At 40.4% G+C, this 18,332-nt stretch overlaps 1 protein-coding gene across 10 annotated transcripts in view; it reads right to left on the bottom strand.

Moving 5' to 3' along the window:
- The window catches only part of LOC133404675 (tensin-2-like), a 71,534-nt gene that overhangs the window by 32,931 nt on the left and 20,271 nt on the right, over positions 1 to 18,332 (bottom strand). For 5 of the 10 annotated variants that reach the window (XM_061680771.1, XM_061680802.1, XM_061680786.1 and 2 more), the window contains 5 exons: positions 18,168 to 18,273; positions 17,619 to 17,656; positions 2,425 to 2,463; positions 1,832 to 1,945; positions 90 to 139 (listed from right to left, as the gene is read on the bottom strand). In XM_061680771.1, the coding sequence (XP_061536755.1) occupies positions 90 to 139; positions 1,832 to 1,945; positions 2,425 to 2,463; positions 17,619 to 17,656; positions 18,168 to 18,273 (347 nt within the window). The remainder of the gene's footprint in view (positions 1 to 89; positions 140 to 1,831; positions 1,946 to 2,424; positions 2,464 to 17,618; positions 17,657 to 18,167; positions 18,274 to 18,332) is intronic. The other 5 variants (XM_061680810.1, XM_061680819.1, XM_061680828.1 and 2 more) reach the window with 3 other exon arrangements.

The raw sequence follows: 18,332 nt of genomic DNA, 5'->3' as shown, positions 1-18,332 counted from the left end.
AACAGAAGAAAGCCCAGACTGACATTCCTCTCTTTGGAGGAAATAACTATTGGACTGGGTCATAAATGGGAGAATGAGATGACCTTTACCTTGGCAGGGTGTTTCTCTGCTTGGTGTAAGTCAAAGACTTGGTGGAGCCCTGTAGAGAGAATACCATTAAAACATACAATAAAAAAAAAAAAAAAAAAAAAAAAAGGACTGCCGTTTCCTAAGAAATGGCAAGTGAATGCCAATTGATAATATTGTCAAGCTCAAAAGTAAAAAAATAAAATAATTGAGGACTATATAAGGAGGACTATAATGGTCACCGTAACAAATCACTTATACAATGCAAAAAAAAAAAAAATGACATTATGGGGGAGTGGTATACACATCACATAAGTGCAATGTGATTGGATTCTGTCCATGATCCCCTGTTATGTTCTTAAGATAATCAATACAATATTGTTGGTGTTTAGACTGAGAAAACATTTTTTTATAACAATAATAATAATTAAAATGATAATAAAATGTATGTTTTACTCATGAATTAGCTCCATACAGTATTTTGTTCTTTGATAGTTTGAGAGTCCACATCTGTTATGAAATGGTGATTCTATAATTCATTCATTCATTCATTCATTTTCCGTACCGCTTATCTTCACAAGGGTCGGGGGAGCGCTGGAGCCTATCCCAGCAATCTTCGGGTGAGAGGCAAGATACACCCTGAACTGGTTGCCAGCCAGTCGCGGGGCACATATAAATATACAACCATTCACACTCACATTCACACCTATAGGCAGTTTCGAGTTTTCAATTAACCCACCATGCATGTTTTTGGGATGTGGGAGTAAACCAGAGTACCCGGAGAAAACCCACGCAGGGAAAGGGAGAACATGCAAACTCCACATAGCCGATGGCGGATTTGAACCCGGGTCCTTAAAACTGTGAGGCAGATGTGCTAACCAGTCGACCACCGCACCGCCGTCATTCTGTAATGTTCTGTTAAAATTAATGTAAATGCTTCACTTGCTTAGCATTCACATAATTATAAGAAAAAAATAGAACAACAATACTTTTTATTATCCAAAACATTTTTTTTTATCCAGGGACTACGTTTTTGTTGATTAGCAAGACTAAGTAAATGCTACTTGCCACAGTGCGGAAGAAAGAATGTGTTCAATTTTGTATCAGCAAAAAGATTCAGACTCTGATTAGTTTTGTTGTTGTTGTTGTTTTTTTTTTTTGTAATTGTTTATAGAGCAACTATTGAAATACTGTAACTGACAATTTTAACACTGGGAGGTTTAAGTTAATTAGCTAGGGGAAATTTGTTTTAAGTAACATACATAATACTGTAAAATGTTTCCTTCCTTTCTTACATTATGTTAAAATTTACTTATACACTTCTTCAAGATTATTCTTGCCATAACTCACTGAGTGGCTGGATTAAGTCACATAGTTCTATTGCCTTATGTACTTATGTATTTGGCGTTAAATTTAAGCCCCCAAATACTGGTTCCTTGCCCTGTAAATGACTACAATAGATATTGTTTCTTAATATGAATCTTAATGACTATATTACAATAACTGCAAGTTTATAATTAGGTGCAGATATATGTATATTCCCTAAAAAAGGCCAGTGCTTTACTGTTTGCCATTCTCGTGGCATGTATATATACAGTATGAGTGTACAGCTGACATTTCCAAGATATTCAAGATAATGGGAGAAACAGAGGAATTGTCAAAGTGAAAAGGTGAATGTTTTGCCATTCAATGCATTTATGGGTATTTTACGATGTTAATTCATTCATTCATTGACACAATGATGGGTGAACTGGGATTTCAGTACCACTTGAGCTATCCTTGCCCTGTGGCCCATTTCTGCAGGATGTAGACAAGAGGAGAAGATGAAGGCGCTCACCAGGTGTTGGGCGTTTTGCGATGGAGCTGTCCCTCTGCGCTGCTGTAAGCAAACGAGGAAAGATGACAGCAAAAGGACAGAATTGAAAGGAGAACAAGGTTTAAAAGAAAGAACAGCATTTCAGGGATAAGAATAAGAAGGGGTAAGTGATGTTTAGAAAGGGGTGAGGAAGAGGAGGAAGTGCAAAGAAGCCAGAAGGAGGGGGTGCAGAGGAAAGAGAGGAGATTTAATTAAATAAACAGACTCTCTAATGGATAAACAGTACTACTTCCTTCACCAACATCAACATTTGTCTTCAGGTCAGGAATCCTGCAGAGCGCGAGAAACGAACAGAGCTCAAACTGAGCCGACCGAGGGATCGGCTTCCCAGAAGGAATTTGGGGAAGAAAAGCATTCAATGGTTTTTTAAAACCATACACTGCTTTGTAGCTGGGAACTATGAAAGAGTTCCAAAGAGGGTTCCAGTCATTCTGCATACAGAACGCTTTTGAGGAAACTACGTGCACATCAGAGAGACTTACCAGGTCATTGGTGGGAGCTGGAACACATGCTGTGGTCACCTAAAACATACAAGGAAACCCACATGTGAATAACAGACACATTCATTTTGCTTCAGAACATTTGGATTATTAAGTAGCTTGCACTGGTAACAAACAGTGATTTTAGAAGTGATCAACTACAACCCCAATTCCAATGAAGTTGGGACGTTGTGTCAAACATAAATAAAAACAGAATACAATGATTTGCAAATCATGTTCAACCTATATTTAATTGAATACCCTACAAAGACAAGATATTTAATGTTCAAACTGATAAACTTGATAGTTTTTAGCAAATAATCATTAACTTAGAATTTAATTGCTGCAACACGTTCCAAAAATCTGGGACAGGTGGCAAAAAAGACTGAGAAAGTAGAGGAATGCTCATCAAACACCTGTTTGGAACATCCCACAGATGAACAGGGTAATTGGGAACAGGTGGGTGCCATGATTGGGTATAAAAGGAGCTTCCCTGAATTGTCATTCATAAGCAAAGATGGGGCGAGGTTCACCTCTTTGTGAACAAGTGAAATCCCTAACCCTAAATAGTCGAACTGTTTAAGGACAATGTTCCTCAATGTACAATTGCAAGGAATTTAGGGATTTCATCATCTACGGTCCATAATATCATCAAAAGGTTCAAAGAATCTGGAGAAATCACTGGATGTAAGCGGCAAGGCCGAAAACCAACATTGAATCAATGTGTAAAGGATATCACCACATGCGCTCAGGAACACTTCAGAAAACCGATGTCAATAAATACAGTTCGGCGCAACATCCGTAAGTGCAACTTGAAATTCTACTATGCAAAGCAAAAGCAACACCCAGAAACGCTGCCAGCTTCTCTGGGCCGGAGCTCATCTAAGATGGAGTGGAAAAGTGTTCTGTTGTCCGACGAGTCCACATTTTAAATTGTTTTTGGAAATTGTAGACGTTGTGTCCTCCGGGCCAAAGAGGAAAAGAAACATCCGGACTGTTATGGATGCAAAGTTCAAAAGCCAGCATCTGTGATGGTATGGGGCGGTGTTAGCGCCAATGGCATGGGTAACTTGCACATCTGTGAAGGGACCATTAATGCTGAAAGATACATACAGGTTTTGGAGAAACATATGTTGCCATCCAAGCAAACTCTTTTTCATGGACACCCCTGCTTATTTCAGCAAGACAATGCCAAACCACATTCTGTACGTTTTACAACAGCGTGGCTTCGTCGTAAAAGTGTGCAGGTACGAGACTGGCCTGCCTGCAGTTCAGACCTGTCTCCCATCGAAAATCTGTGGCGCATTTATGAAGGGTAAAATACGACAACGGAGACCCCAGACTGTTGAACAGCTGAAGCTGTACATCAAGCAAGAATAGGAAATAATTCCACCTACAAAGCTTCAGCAATTAGTGTCCTCAGTTCCCAAATGTTTATTGAATGTTGTTAAAAGAAAAGGTGATGTAACACAGTGGCAAACATGACCCTGTCCCAGCTTTTTTTAAATGTGTTGCAGCCATAAAATTCTAAGTTAATGATTATTTGCTAAAAACAATACAGTTTATCAGTTTGAACATTAAATATATTGTCTTTGTAGTGTATTCAATTAAATATAGGTTGAACATGATTTTCAAATCATTGTATTATGTTTTTATTTATGTTTAACACAATGTCCCAACTTCATTGGAATTGGGGTTGTAAATACATTACAAACTGTAAAACACCAGTAATTGATGCCCTCTGGAAATGTTCAAAATTGCCTCTATTCATAGTTTAAACTGTAAATATAGCACAGGTTATGATGCCAAAACGTTTGATTTCAAACTCATCGTACAACATTATCCTTAAGAACAAATTGCTTACAGATGCTTGGGCTTTTTAATAGCCACTGCGAAAACCTGCTCATTCGGGGAAGACGCTCCGTAACATCCGCTGACACAACAGGCTAAACTTAGCTCCTCCTCAACATACAAAAATCTTAGTCCCTCAGTCAATATGTATCACTTCAGCATACTTCCTTGACACCAATTACTAATTTCCTATTAACAAAGGCTTTGGTGCCATCTTGCACTACAGAAAACGCACAAAAACATCAAATAGGAGAGGTTTTCAGCGAATAGCTGAGGATAGGTTGTACAGAAATAAATTAATAGTCAGCCATGAGCAGGCCGGGGTTCACTGAACTCTGCAACAACAGACAAAATGTTGTTTTCCTGAGGTAGCAAGAAATTAAAAAAAGATATACAAATTCATTGATAGACATGATTGCCTCAGTGACAAGAAAGCACAAAAAGAGCATATTCTTCATTTTTCTAAAAATGTGATGTAAGGCTAAACAGGCAAATAAAGGAGCATTGACACGATGTGACACTTGATTTTCTCGCCTGTTGTTAGCCTTCACATCAATGAACTGTGACAAAATGGAACAGCTGTCCAATGAAGAAGGCAGCGGCACACTCGTGCTTATGTAACAGATGGAACACACGAGGGAAAAAAAAAAAAAATGAGGCGGCTCCTTCATCATGCGGCTGTTTTTGAACTGTTTATTTGGAGACAGGAAAAGGGCAAGGGCTTGTGTATATCTACTTCTGCACACAAAGGAAGTCACACAGGCCCTGAACCTGGGGGGGGGGGCAAACAAGCATGAAGCCATGTCACTTGTTGTTACTTGTATGGTACCTACAGGAATCAACAGGAAGGCAGAGGGGCTGATAACGAGCTAAATCCAGAACCAGATCCGGGTGTAATTATCAAATGACTGTTCATGACTCAGTCAGAGAATTGATAGCTTTTCATGTCCACGGGGAAATTCTTCTCAGTTCTTGTTCCATGTTGTGATATCCTTGGTGCTTTTCTAATTCCTTGCCTGAATCCAAATTCTGACCATACAACTTTAGGTTTGGCTCTTGCTTCTCTTTCGTCTCTCTCACTGGATAAGGTCTATTTCTTTTACAAGCATGCGAACGGTCCAACAAAATCTTGAAATCTATTTATGAGTCAGCAGCAGCATATGAAAGCCATTTTCTGTCATAAATTGTGGCATGCTCCAGCATCTTGCTTCTGTCATCCAACAGCGCTCCCTCCATTCAACCCCTGAGTCTCATTAACAGGCAATTGTTTTGGTTTTTTTCTTTTTGTAAAAAGCCAACATAGCTGTCTTTTTGCAATTGTTTTGCCAAAATGTATTCTATCAAGGCAGGATGGTGCACAAGTGGTTAGCAGTGACTGCATGTTTTGCACATCCACAGAGGTCGGTGAGTCCGTAAAAAAAATGAGTACCAAGCAACAACCTCTGGTGCTCCTTTAAGCACCAGATCAAAATTGTTACGTGCACCCCTAAAAAAAATAAAGCATAAAATAAGCAGTGCTTTTTATTTGAAAGTTGTGCTTTTATTTTGTTGTGCATGTGGGTGGGTGGTACAAGCAAGCAAGAGCAACTACTTGTGTCTTCAGCGTTGCCAGCTTGACATTGTCACTATATTTAACAACTTTTCCCACCCCTGTAGTGACCAACAGTGGTCCACATGGTTGCAACATTCTGATTTGCAGCAAGAGGAGGATTTGCACTGATAATCATTTCTGAGTCCCACCTAGGAACGGCTAACATGAGTTAGCAGTTGGTGCCCAAAATGAGAGCACACAATAAAAACAAAAAAAATGCAGTAATTTTAATGACTGCTTATGATTTTGTTTAACATTTTTATTTCCGCCGACACAGTGACCGACCGGTTAGCACTGTGAGGTCATCTGCCTCACAGTTCTGGGGACCGGGGTTCAAATCCCGGCCCCGCCTGTGTGGAGTTTGCATGTTCTCCCCGTGCCTAGGTGGGTTTTCTCCGGGCACTCTGGTTTCCCAAAAACATGCATGGTAGGTTAATTGAAGACTTTAAATTGCCCGTGGGCGTGAATGTGAGTGCGATTGGGTTTTTTTTTTTATGTGGACGCCCGTGACCCTAGTGAGGATAAGCGGTAAGGAAAATGGCTGGATGGATTTTTATTTACTAATCATAACATATTTACACAAGTATCAGCTTATTAAAAGAATACTATTTAATGCTTTCTTTTACCTTACAATAATATCGAACACAAATGAAGTCAGCCAAACGGTAGCAGGTGTGGCCTTTGACAAATGGGTCCAGTTTCTCATATTGCACCTTTGGCACAACACCTTGATCTTGATTCTAAAACCGTATCTTGACCACGATGTTGGGGAAGCCCATTTAGTAAGTTTATTTTGTCTGGGCTCTGTTAATGCAATTTTTCAATCATTTCATGTTCCGCCATCCAATTTCTCTCCTGCTGAGAGTTCCTTCTGTCGTCGTCTTTGCCTTCTCTTTAATTAGGCACGTTTCGCACACTTCAGCCAACCGACATTCGAGACATATCCCTTACAAAAAAACTAAACAAAACAAAAACAAAACTATAGAAAAATCACACATTCATCTTTGGTCACAGTCAAATCCAGCCATTATAAACAAAAATGTGTGGAATAGTTAGAAACAGCAGCAATCCTCGCTGCTTCTTACAAGGAGAAAGCATTTCCCCTCCTTCATCCGAGCCTGGAAGGAGGCCACATGGATACAGTTCAAGGTGTTTCAAATTTCTAGTTGTTATGACTACAGCTATCCAGTGTATACCCTGCAGCATGAATTAAGCTATATTGGGGGTCGGGATTTACCCGTGTCACCGCTGATTCACCCTTTGCACTGCCTTGTTTTGTTTTTTCAAAAGAACCAGAAAGCTAATGTTGTTCTCCATGTGTGCCCATTAAAGGGCAGGCAGAGGGTGGCTGCTAAGCCACAACAAAAACACCATACCAGATTCCATCTCCTCAAGCCAATGCTTACGCAGAAACTTCCTGCTAATAGACCTCCACCCATTCCCTTCTCTTTGTATGCCTTTATGGATCTTAGTTTGAGGTCACATGTCTTAAAATTTCAGTCTTATCACTCTTTCCTACCTCTTTATGTGCCCAACCTTTTTCCCGACATCTTCCCCTCCCTTCACTTTTCTTTTTCACAGCACTTCCCAATAGCCCTCTCTCCGTCAAATACTTCCTTCATCCGACAACAAACTGGTTCCAAACAAAAACAAAAAAGTTTCCTCTCCCTCTCACTTCCTCTAGCCTTCAAGGTTTTTGGTCAACCTTTTCAAAGTACTGTACAGTGGTTCCTTGACTTAGGAGTTTCATTTATTCGGTGACCAAGCTCGTAACTCAATTTCTGCATACATCAAATCAATTTTCTCCATTGAAATGAATTGAAATGCCTTGAATAAGTTTCAGCCCCCCAACAAAAAAAAAACATTTTTTTGGTTACATTTTTTAAAAAGAAAGGTAGCGCTATATTATAAACTATACAGTAAATATAAAAACATTTTTAAGAAGACAAATAAAGATATAAACTGGTTTTGTGAAGTGTTTTAAGCTCAGTTATATACATACCCATACTGTTATACAGTCGTGTGTTAATGTGTGCCATTAAGGGGCGTGGCCTAGTGGGTGACATCAGTCACAAGTTAGTTCAGTGGTAGCTAGGGCTGTTCACGAATTAGTGGTGACTCGAAGTGGGAAGTGGCCGTGGAAAGCGATCATCGAATGAGACTTTTCGGACTCGAATATGAACAAATATCAAAACTATCTGGCAAGAGCTGCAACTGCTGCCAAGCTGCATTTCTTTTCAAAAATATTTCACAATGTTTAACCTTTGTTAATGGCTGACGCCATTTTGACTTACTGCGCAAGGTTTCTGCACATATGTGCTCTTGTACAATAGTGTTTTTCCTTCAGTTGATCATGGAACCCAGATGCAAATACCCATAGCAGTCTCTACTGAGACGATGATCTCCGCAGAAGGAGGCGTCTGTTTGCCGCACATGGAGCTCCACGGATGTTCGTGACAGACGGCGACCGCGGGAAAATGAATAGGAGAATGTTGCGCAAGATTCAACAGCAGCAGCACATGACGAGAGCTAGCTGGCTTGAAAGGAGGATTCTGGTCTTGAAGTGTTTGGAAGGTGTGGAAGTGCCTGGAAGGTTTGATTCCAAATGTCCTTCACCGACAACAATGTTGTGACGTACTAAACCAGTGCAGCATACATGCTAAATATAATCATATGAGAACAATATCATTAAAGTAGCTTCAGAGCCATACTCAACAGCAAAGTGACCAGCAGGCTTAAACTCACCAATAATTTCTCTTTTCTCTTTGAGAAAGGTGGGCCCGTCAGGTGACACTTTGGATTATGACTCCTATTAGCGTCTCTTAAGCCCTCTGTTGTCTTCCTCTCTGTCCATTTATTTTTTTTCTCCCTCCTCCTTCCCTTCACAAGCTCTTTGACCTGACAAATCCAGCTGGACCGTAGCTAATGGATACAGCGCTGGTTTGTCCTCTCTATGCATGCTTCAAAAGGGATGTTTAGGTGATGAGGTAGTGGCCCTGCCATGTTATTGATGTGTCAAACATGTTTTTACACATATCGACAGATGATGTGCACATCAGAGCTTGTGGACACGAAATCATCCATTGGTTAAAGGAAACAAAGTGTTGCATGTAATTGATTTTTGAGTTTCATATTAGTCCAGTCAACACGATTTTTGTAGCTCAGTTGGACCTGAAAAGGTTTTAACTGTGAAACAAAACAAGCTAGCCAAGCTTTTCTTTTCACTTAGCTTAAAGGACAGAAGTAAAAAAAAAAAAAAAACATCACATTCCACTCCTATTTGGCTATAAGTAATAAGTCCCTGTCACCATCCTAATAAGAACACAGAACTTGCTTTGATGGCTCGCTAATAGCCACACCATTCCTCCAACTCCTTTGGGAAGCCCAATCACAACACACTGATGAAAGCTGCACCAAATCAGCAATGAGAATCGGAGCTGGCTGTGACGCCTGCTGGCTTTCATCATTGCCATCATCAGACGGCGAGCTCTGATGTGCACAAACCACAGTGAGGTTTAACTTGCAACAAGAGCCGGAATTATGGACATGATTTAGAGAACAACCGTGGAGGAACAGTTGTGACACGAGCTATAAAAGACCACAGACGTGGTAGATGTAATGCACTACAAATACCAGAGATTATTGAGATAAAGCAGTAACTCAACAATAATGTAAACTCTCCGCCTTACTTTGGCTAGTGGGAACTTTTACATGTAGCGATGTTCTAGCGATCAATAGTTGTTGCAAATCCCAAGAAGACAAACTAAGATCTGCAGTCTGTGGAAAATCACCTACAAAACGTTTCATATGTTCTTGCACCCTAATCTAAATGTCATTCGTTACGGATGAATGATCATCAGAGGTGCAATGATTAATCGATTCATCAACAACTAATCGATTATCAAATTAATTGATATCGATTTTCATCATCGCTTAGAGACCTTGTTTAACTTAATATTGTCCAAATCCTAGCAATTTCGTTCTCTCAACAGTACATTTTTATAATTATATTTAATTATAATAATAAAGCAGTAAACAATAATTATATTTATTATAATGAAAAAGCAGACTGTCTTTGACATTTGCAAATATCTTTTACTTTGGAGAACATCAACATTTTTGCCGATTGTCAACGTTACAGAATCATAGTCAACTGAATTAATTTATGAAATAGTCATATTTTTGAATGAAGGATTGGAAATTTAAAAACGTTAACCTGATTCATGAATCTAATAAGCATGTCAACATAGACTGCCTTAGAAAAACGTACCCAGAACAACACAGGAGGACTTCAAGGCCACGACTAAGCAAAAAACCAACACCTACGGATGAAAGATTTGTACAGGGACATCGAGCAGTAGTTCATAACTTTTATTGAGCCGAGGTACCCATTTACATTAGCAAAATCTCACTGTATATTACCAAACGAAAATGGCAACAAAAAAAATATGACTATTGAAATAATGATGATCTCTTCTCAGTTCACTCACTAACTGACTTAGTGTAAAATTGGGGCCTGTTTAATTGGACACAAAGTTGATTTAATCACAGGAAGCCATGACTTATTCTTTTGTATGAATGGCAACGGGTGGTTACATATGTTCATTGCAGCTCCCGCCATCTCATGGAAGAGCATTTATATTTTTCTGCCTGTCATGATACATCGCTGGCATTCATAGTAGAACAAAGATACGTTTGTAATTATCCATCCATCCATCCATTTTCTGCACTGCTTTATCCCCACAAGGGTCGCAGGCTTGCTGGAGCCTATCACAGCTATCTTCGGGCGTGAGGCGGGGTACACCCTGAACTGGTCGCCAGCCAATCGCAGGGTACATATAAACAAAAAACCATTCGCACTCACACCTACGGACAATTTAGAGTCTTCAATTAACCTACCATGCATGTTTCTGGGATATGGGAGGAAACCGGAGTACCCGGAGAAAACCCACGCTGGCACGGGGAGAACATGCAAACTCCACACAGGTGAGGCCGTGACTTGAACCCTGGTCCTCAGAACTGTGAGGCAGATGTGCTGACCAGTGGTCCACTGTACCGCCCATTTGTAATTAATAAATAATAATTTTCAGACAAATCAAGTCAAATTGGATTTATTTCACCCTGATGATCTCTCACTCCACACTCAAGTGCCACGGCACCCATATTGGTGCCCTCCTACATGTGAGTCCAGCTAACAAAGAGTTGTTCACACTGTGCTGCATGTTTCCCTCTGTTTAGCTTTTCTTCCCACACTATCCTTTGGCTCCGAAAGGAAAGAAATCACCCTCTGTGCGCTTCATTCTAACTCCAAGCAGCTGAGAGGAAGGCCGAGCATATCTTAGGTCACACGGGTCCCTGAGGTAGAGCTTTAACGACGAAGTGGAATGCAATTCCATGTTATGGAGCTGGGGGTCAGTGCACACATAAACAGATATACCCACAGCGACCATGCAGATGGAGGTCCAAAAAACAAGAATGCACACGTTCATGCTTGCATATGTGCGCTCACTCACTGCGTGTGTGTGTGTGTGTGTGTGTGTGTGTGTGGTAGGCCACACACACGACACACACACTGATGAAAACACCAGCGTTCCCACACGACCAACGTTACCCTAGCCAAACGAGAACCCATAGCTGGACAGCCAGTACATAAATAAGCATGGGTAAATAAAACAAAACAGGAAGACAGAGTCGGGATCAGCAATGTAAACACTGTGAAGTAAACAACTTTTTCACTCCTTTCCTCCCTCTTCACAGTTTTCGCATAACACAATCTTAGTATATTTGTGATGTTTTTTGATGTATTGTTTTGGTTTGGTTAAAGGTTAAATTTGGCTCAGCTGTCAGTGAAAACCACCTGAACCGCAAGGGGAGTTTAGGTGTAATTTATTTGCTTTTCACCCACTGTCTTTCAAACAAATCAACAGGGAAGCTAACAAAAAAAAAGATTTGATAATGAATAAATGGTAACTGCTAACATAACCTGTCTGCTTTATAAAGGTGTGTCTTAAAATAAACATTAGCTGTATCCCATTTAGATGGTTGGGAACTATGTCAGAATTTCGAAGCCTCCTTCAAATGTAATCTGCTCCTTGAGAACATGAGGCAATATGTGGTTCTGATGCGAAGTTGCCAGAGGAAAATATTTTCAGGAACATATTTTGTCACAGTTAATAAACCATCATGTCACTGATAGTGCAGTCAGTGGTTCACTCGTCTGACTTCTGTGTAAGTAGTGGGGGTAAGTTCCCACTCAGTGATGGTATGAATAAAAGTGCAAAAGGTTGTCTGTCTCTACATTTGCCTTGGAACTGACTGGAAAACAGTCCAATGTGTAGTCTTTCTTTCACCCAAAGTAAGCTGGAATAGGCTCTAGTTCCCCATGACCCTAAACACGATAGGCACTATTAAAAAAGTGGATGGATTGATGAACATTTTTTGTGTTTTTTCTGTTGGTGTCATTGTTGGCGCGAGTACAGTATGACTGTATCAAAGCATCCCATTTTCTTTGCTTATGTTGCAGTTTGTTGCAAGCTCTGATTTGTATATACAGTAATAAACTATTTTTTTCTGATACCGGTAATGTAAAAAAAAGCTGTTTAAAGGCAAAATACCACTAAATTCCTGTCTGAACAGGCCTCACAATATGCCCACACGCACGCACACACACACATGCACGCACACACACACACAGACACGCACACACACACTCAGTGAGCTGAGACAGATCTTGGCAAAGTCAGTGGTCACGCATTGTCTCGCTTGTCAAAATCACCCCCCACCACACACGTACAGACACACACACACACACACACACACAAAACATGTCAGCCTATCTCTGCAATTACCAGAAGTGTCTGTGATAGCACAGTTGTCTCTGCTGGTTGATCATCACCAGAGACAGACATTAAGTCCCCGCTACATTACATTTGGCTTGTGTTATTCCAAATGACTCACTCACATGACTACGGGAATACTGGGGGGTGGGGGCGGATGGGGTACAGGGCCAGCCGGATGGTGGGGGGCTGCACTCAAGGCCACAAAGAGTAAACTAGAGAATCATCACTAGTGAGGTCATGACTGGACTTCCAAGTTTGCTTGTTGAAAAATGTAACACAAGAAGGAGAAGGATTTGCTGACCATAAAATGGCAAATAAAACCACTCCGAAAGTAAAATGTGCCTCATGTTTAAATAGCAAGAAGGGAAAAAAGAGTCACAAATTACATAACAAGAGAGGTATGATTTGACCAGCAAAGGAAGTCTGGTGGGACATGGAGGCTGGCCAGGATGTTGGCGCAGCTGCATGATGGGAAAACACAAGTCTGTAAATGAAGTATCCCATGGCTTCATCGCTTCCTCACCTGCCTCTGTATTCTAGCTCTCTTGGCAAGGGCCACTGCTCTGTTTCCTGCACTCTCTCCCAGCTAGAGAGTCTTTTTGACTTTTGGTTTGGGAAGACAACTGTAACCACAAGCACCCTAATCATAGGGTTCAACATCGGAAGGATTATGGTCTCTTCCACACACATCTGAAGTTCTTACCACTTCATCTCCCACTACTCTCCCACACTACACAATACTCAACAGTTTGCATGTTTTTTTTCTTTCCTTCCAATGTTTATTTTTCCATTAAATACAATGTAATGAGGCGGCACGGTGGAACGACTGGTTAGAGCGTCTGCCTCACAGTTCTGAGGTCCGGGGTTCAATCCCCGGCACCGCCTGTGTGGAGTTTGCATGTTCTCCCCGTGCCTGCGTGGGTTTTCTCCGGGCACTCCGGTTTCCTCCCACATCCCAAAAACATGCATGGTAGGTTAATTGACAACTCTAAATTGCCCGTAGGTGTGAATGTGAGTGCGAATGGTTGTTTGTTTGTATGTGCCCTGCGATTGGCTGGCAACCAGTTCAGGGTGTACCCCGCCTTCTGCCTGATGATAGCTAGGATAGGCTCCATCACGCCCGCGACCCGTGTGAGGAGAAGCGGCTCAGAACAACAAACAACAATGTAATGATTCAAATTGATGTATATACATAAATCTGTTTCACTGATCCTCACAGTCAGTTTTGTTTATGCTGTATATCGTGTTTATGGAGTCATTTTATGTGTGTGTGCATGCGTGCGTGTGTGTCTGACTGACCACTGAAACAGCCTTGTGAACATGACCTTTAATTTCCATTGTTTTATGGGGCAGTTATGTTGGAGCCATATGACCTCTGCGTCGCAACAAGTAGTGGCACTTGTGGAAAGTGTCGTCACGTTTGACAGTAAACGAAAGTACTTTACCCAACGTATATGATTGGTGTCTTCTTTTTTCATATATAAACGTTGTAGACACTTGCATCCTCTTTGTACACGTTTTTTTTTCTATACATAAAGAGATAAATCAGGAGTTTATTGTTACATTTTAAAAAAGTTTAAACAAGAGTATCCCAAAAAGTATAAATAAGTAATCTAGAGGGGATAGTTTCGAGAGCAATTAGCACAATGCAAAGCGGTGAGTCAACCCATTATACGCTCTGGAAACATGGTGGACGCTGTGTAAATGCTGTTAATGATGTTGACCACTGCACCGTCATAAAGTGCCATTTGTTCTTTCACAGTATGTTTATGTCATGTATGGTGTTAAGTTACATTAATGAGAATGTTTTTCTTTATACCTCAGCATCCTTAACCATAATTTATACAGTCAGCCAGCAAGCATGTGACTTCCTGTGTGACTAACATCTACACAGTATGAAATTGAGATGAAGGACAGCCATCAATGGCCTCTTTAATACAGCGATCCCATTGTGCTGATGTAGCTTGCTTGTAAGATTTCAACTCTTGTTTCTCATATCCATTGTTTAGTTTTGTAGACTTTTTTTCATTGTCGCATTGACGCCGTAACAGAAGATAACATTTTTGCACCTGTGCTTTTATGCAAAACCCAGGGATTTTGAGGCAGATATGTGTGTTCCCTCGCTAATCGCAGTGCATCTATTGCGTAGTCAGTGCATTATTTGTTTTGTTTTTTTATTTATATCACGCATAATTCACCATATCATGGGAGTTTGAGGGTAAAATAATTTTTTCCTGCCCTAAAAAAAATGAACATTCCTGAAAACATATATTACTAGGGAATAAAATGTACATAGTGTACAGCGCTATTATGCATGTTTAAGAGTTGAAAAGGTGTTTAAGAAGATAAACGTGTTTATAAGAGTATGGTAGATGTTTATAGGAGTGTGGGGAAGATAAATAAGAGTCTGGGGAGGTACATACAGCTTTAAAATATGTATAAATAATCAAAAGAATATGTGGCCGCTACTTTGTTGATTGCAAGAGGCGGTCCAGTACCTACCGCCTTCGATAAACGAGGGATTACTGTGCATTCATGCAAAAGATACTTGTCGGCTTTCAGTGCAGTTGGGTGTTATAATAATATAAACATCTCCTTCGGGGGATTGTGGAATACTCTTAACACAACGGTGGTGTCCTGCCTCTGCTGCAGCGCAGCTAATGAACTACCTCAAAGGGCAGAAAACTGCCGGGTTGACTTTGCCCCCCGATTTGTGCCAGTGACATTTTTTTTTGCGACAGAGAAAAAAAATGCACAAATATGCTACTTTCTTTTTACAGGCAGTGGAAAAAAAGGTCTTTTGATGAAGTTTTCTGTTAGGCCAGCGGAAATTCCCACTTTTTCCCAATTATACAGACGAGCCAGTCAACTTGTCAAAGGTTGCATTTCACAAAACTTAATCCTTCCTTCTCCCAGTGTTCCACTCTTAACCCCTGCTCCCCGTTTCTCTCATTGTCTTGTTCCAAACTTCTCTCCACATCTTTGCCCCTGGGCCTCATGCAGCAGGCCCACTGGATGCCAATTTTCCACTCGGGATCAAGATAAGGAGGTTCTGTTCTCAGAAGAGAAACATGCCCAAAATAATCTTTTTTTTTTGTGAGCTGTGTCTTTTAAGAGAATAGAGATGAGCCAGCTGCAAGCTGTCAACATGGTGGGCAAAGAGTTTGTGAATGACTGACAGAAGATGGGTGTAATATTTAAAACAGTGCACAAGAAAGCTGATTTGTTTTTATTTTTTAAATTATTTGTAGTGAGAATGGGTTGACATGCAACACAACGGCTTTGTAAAAAAAAAAAAAAAAAAAAATTTGAAAGAAAGATTAGTCACCAAGGATACAATTAGAGGCAGGATGTAAAGGTGGCAGAAACACATACAGTATACTGCAAGTTCATGTGTCAAGGTGGTGCCAAATGGGAATGACGCACAAGAAAGGAAACATCTTGAACTTATCGCATTTGTAATAGCTGTTTAACTCAATCCACATCCAGACTGATAAGCACTTGACTCAACTCTCAAACTTTACCAACACTAAATTGACCCGAATACATCTTAGATGTATAATCCACCTTCCACCCTCCTTTGAGGGTTACATTGTTACAGCTTAGTTTTACTTATAGATAGATCAGAGCTGACAGTATGTGTTTAAGATAAGCCAAATGGCAAAGTTGAAGAAAATTAGTATAGGGCTGAGGCAGTACAATGTATCAATATTTACATTCCGACAAAAAGTGTAAAAAAAAATAAAAAATACATATTTTGTTGCTCTAAGAAGACATCTTGTGTGAATGTAAGACATCACACAAGGTCATAATGTGGGGGAGCAATGTCTAAAATTAAACTGAAGAGAGGAGGGGAACGATTTTTTTTTAAGCATCAACATCTTGGTTTGGGGACAATTCTGTAGAATTCCGCTCACTTCAGCTACTGTAAAAGACGAGACGATAGAGGGTGCCCGAGTTTTTGACCTCGACCTTCGAAGGCTACCAGCCTCTACCTACCCAATCTTACCCACACCAAGCATGGCTGGCATCCCCCCTCAACTCAACTCTGTCTATTCATTAGAGCATCCCTCCATCAATGAGCCTTTCACAGAGGCAGCAGGGCGGCCTTGGAAAGAGCTTGCAACTCTTTCTGAGGAATGTGACAGGGCGGCTACCACATTAGCGCATGTCTCGAGACTTCTGCACCCACTGTGCTATATTCTAACACTTCACTGAGAAAATAAAGCACTTACTATGCTCATTGATACTGCATATATACTCTTAAAAGTTTACATTGTGTCACACTCAAGGCCCGTGGGCCATATGCAGCACTCCACTTCATTTTATGTGACCTGTGGAAATTTTTCCTTGACTTCTGCTCACAAATAGTTATCCATCATTAAAATGATAATCGTCAAATGCAGGTAATATGATGATTTTTAGGGTTCCCACTAAGAATGTAAGGAACAACACGTGTCGATGCACTCTAGCCACATGTTTACTCCGTAAACAAACACAGTCCTCTGAGGACAATCATAACGACAATGTAGCCCATGATGAAAACAAGTTTGACACCCCCGGCTTACATCCATTAAATGTATTGCAATCACTAAGCATGTACAGTTTCTTCCATAGGTGGGGAAACATATTTTTATCGTGCTCTGAGGGCCATACAATTTATCCAAAAATAAGATTCCAAGAGTGTGCAAATGTTTATCAATAAGTACAATGTGTTTTTTTAAATATATATATATATAACATTTATTGAATTGTTGGGCATTACAAATAGTCCACAGGCAGGTTCCCCAGATTGATTCTGTCAGTTATTTGTCAGTAATTACGATTAGTATTTTTTATGTGAGTCTTACAACATGGAAGATGTTATAACACAAACAAATAGGTTCCAAAATTAGCTTTGCCAATTGGAGTCTTACCTTGCTCTCGCACTTCCTGTGAGTGGCTGTCTTGCATACTGACAAGGGCAAAGGAGGACACATAAAAAGACAAAATAAAAATACAGTCAAACTTTTGCTGCTTCCCGTAAGAAAAATTCAAGAAAAATAAACACCATTTCATAACTTAACAGTCAAAATGGACATCATGACATCGAAGAACTAAAAGATGTTCAGTCATGCTATGAAGCTAGCAAAGGTTGCGCTGAAATTTTTGATACAACTATGCTGTATTTTCTAAGAATTTCAACTATACTGAATTATTTTCAGTGGAATATCCTTCAAAAGCCCCATAAAAACGAGCTCACAATGTTGTTTGTTGTCCATGTACTGCTTTGTTGTATGCGTTTAATCAGCGCCTCCTTAATTCCGCACCATGGATTTGTCTAATGGTGACGTTTTACGATTAGCCCATGATGTTGACGAGTTAGGACAGAACACTTCTCCCACTCTTTAAAATTTGACTCATTCCATCACGCATTAGCATTTTAAAGGTCCAACATTGGCCAACATGCAGTTCCATTACTTTACCTCGGCAGAAGGAGCCTACGTTGTCTACATTCTGGTGACAGACGTTGCACTGACGCCTCTTCTTGAAGGTCTTTTCTTTGAAGACGTGAGGCTCCCCCTTCCCGGACTGGAAGCACACAAAGCACAATCAGCAAAGAGCCTCAGTACAGTATATGGGCTAGCAAC

Source organism: Phycodurus eques, chromosome 1, assembly GCF_024500275.1.
Source record: "Phycodurus eques isolate BA_2022a chromosome 1, UOR_Pequ_1.1, whole genome shotgun sequence".
In the NCBI taxonomy this organism is placed as follows: Eukaryota; Metazoa; Chordata; class Actinopteri; order Syngnathiformes; family Syngnathidae; genus Phycodurus; species Phycodurus eques.
This window is presented reverse-complemented; position numbering and strand designations above follow the sequence as displayed.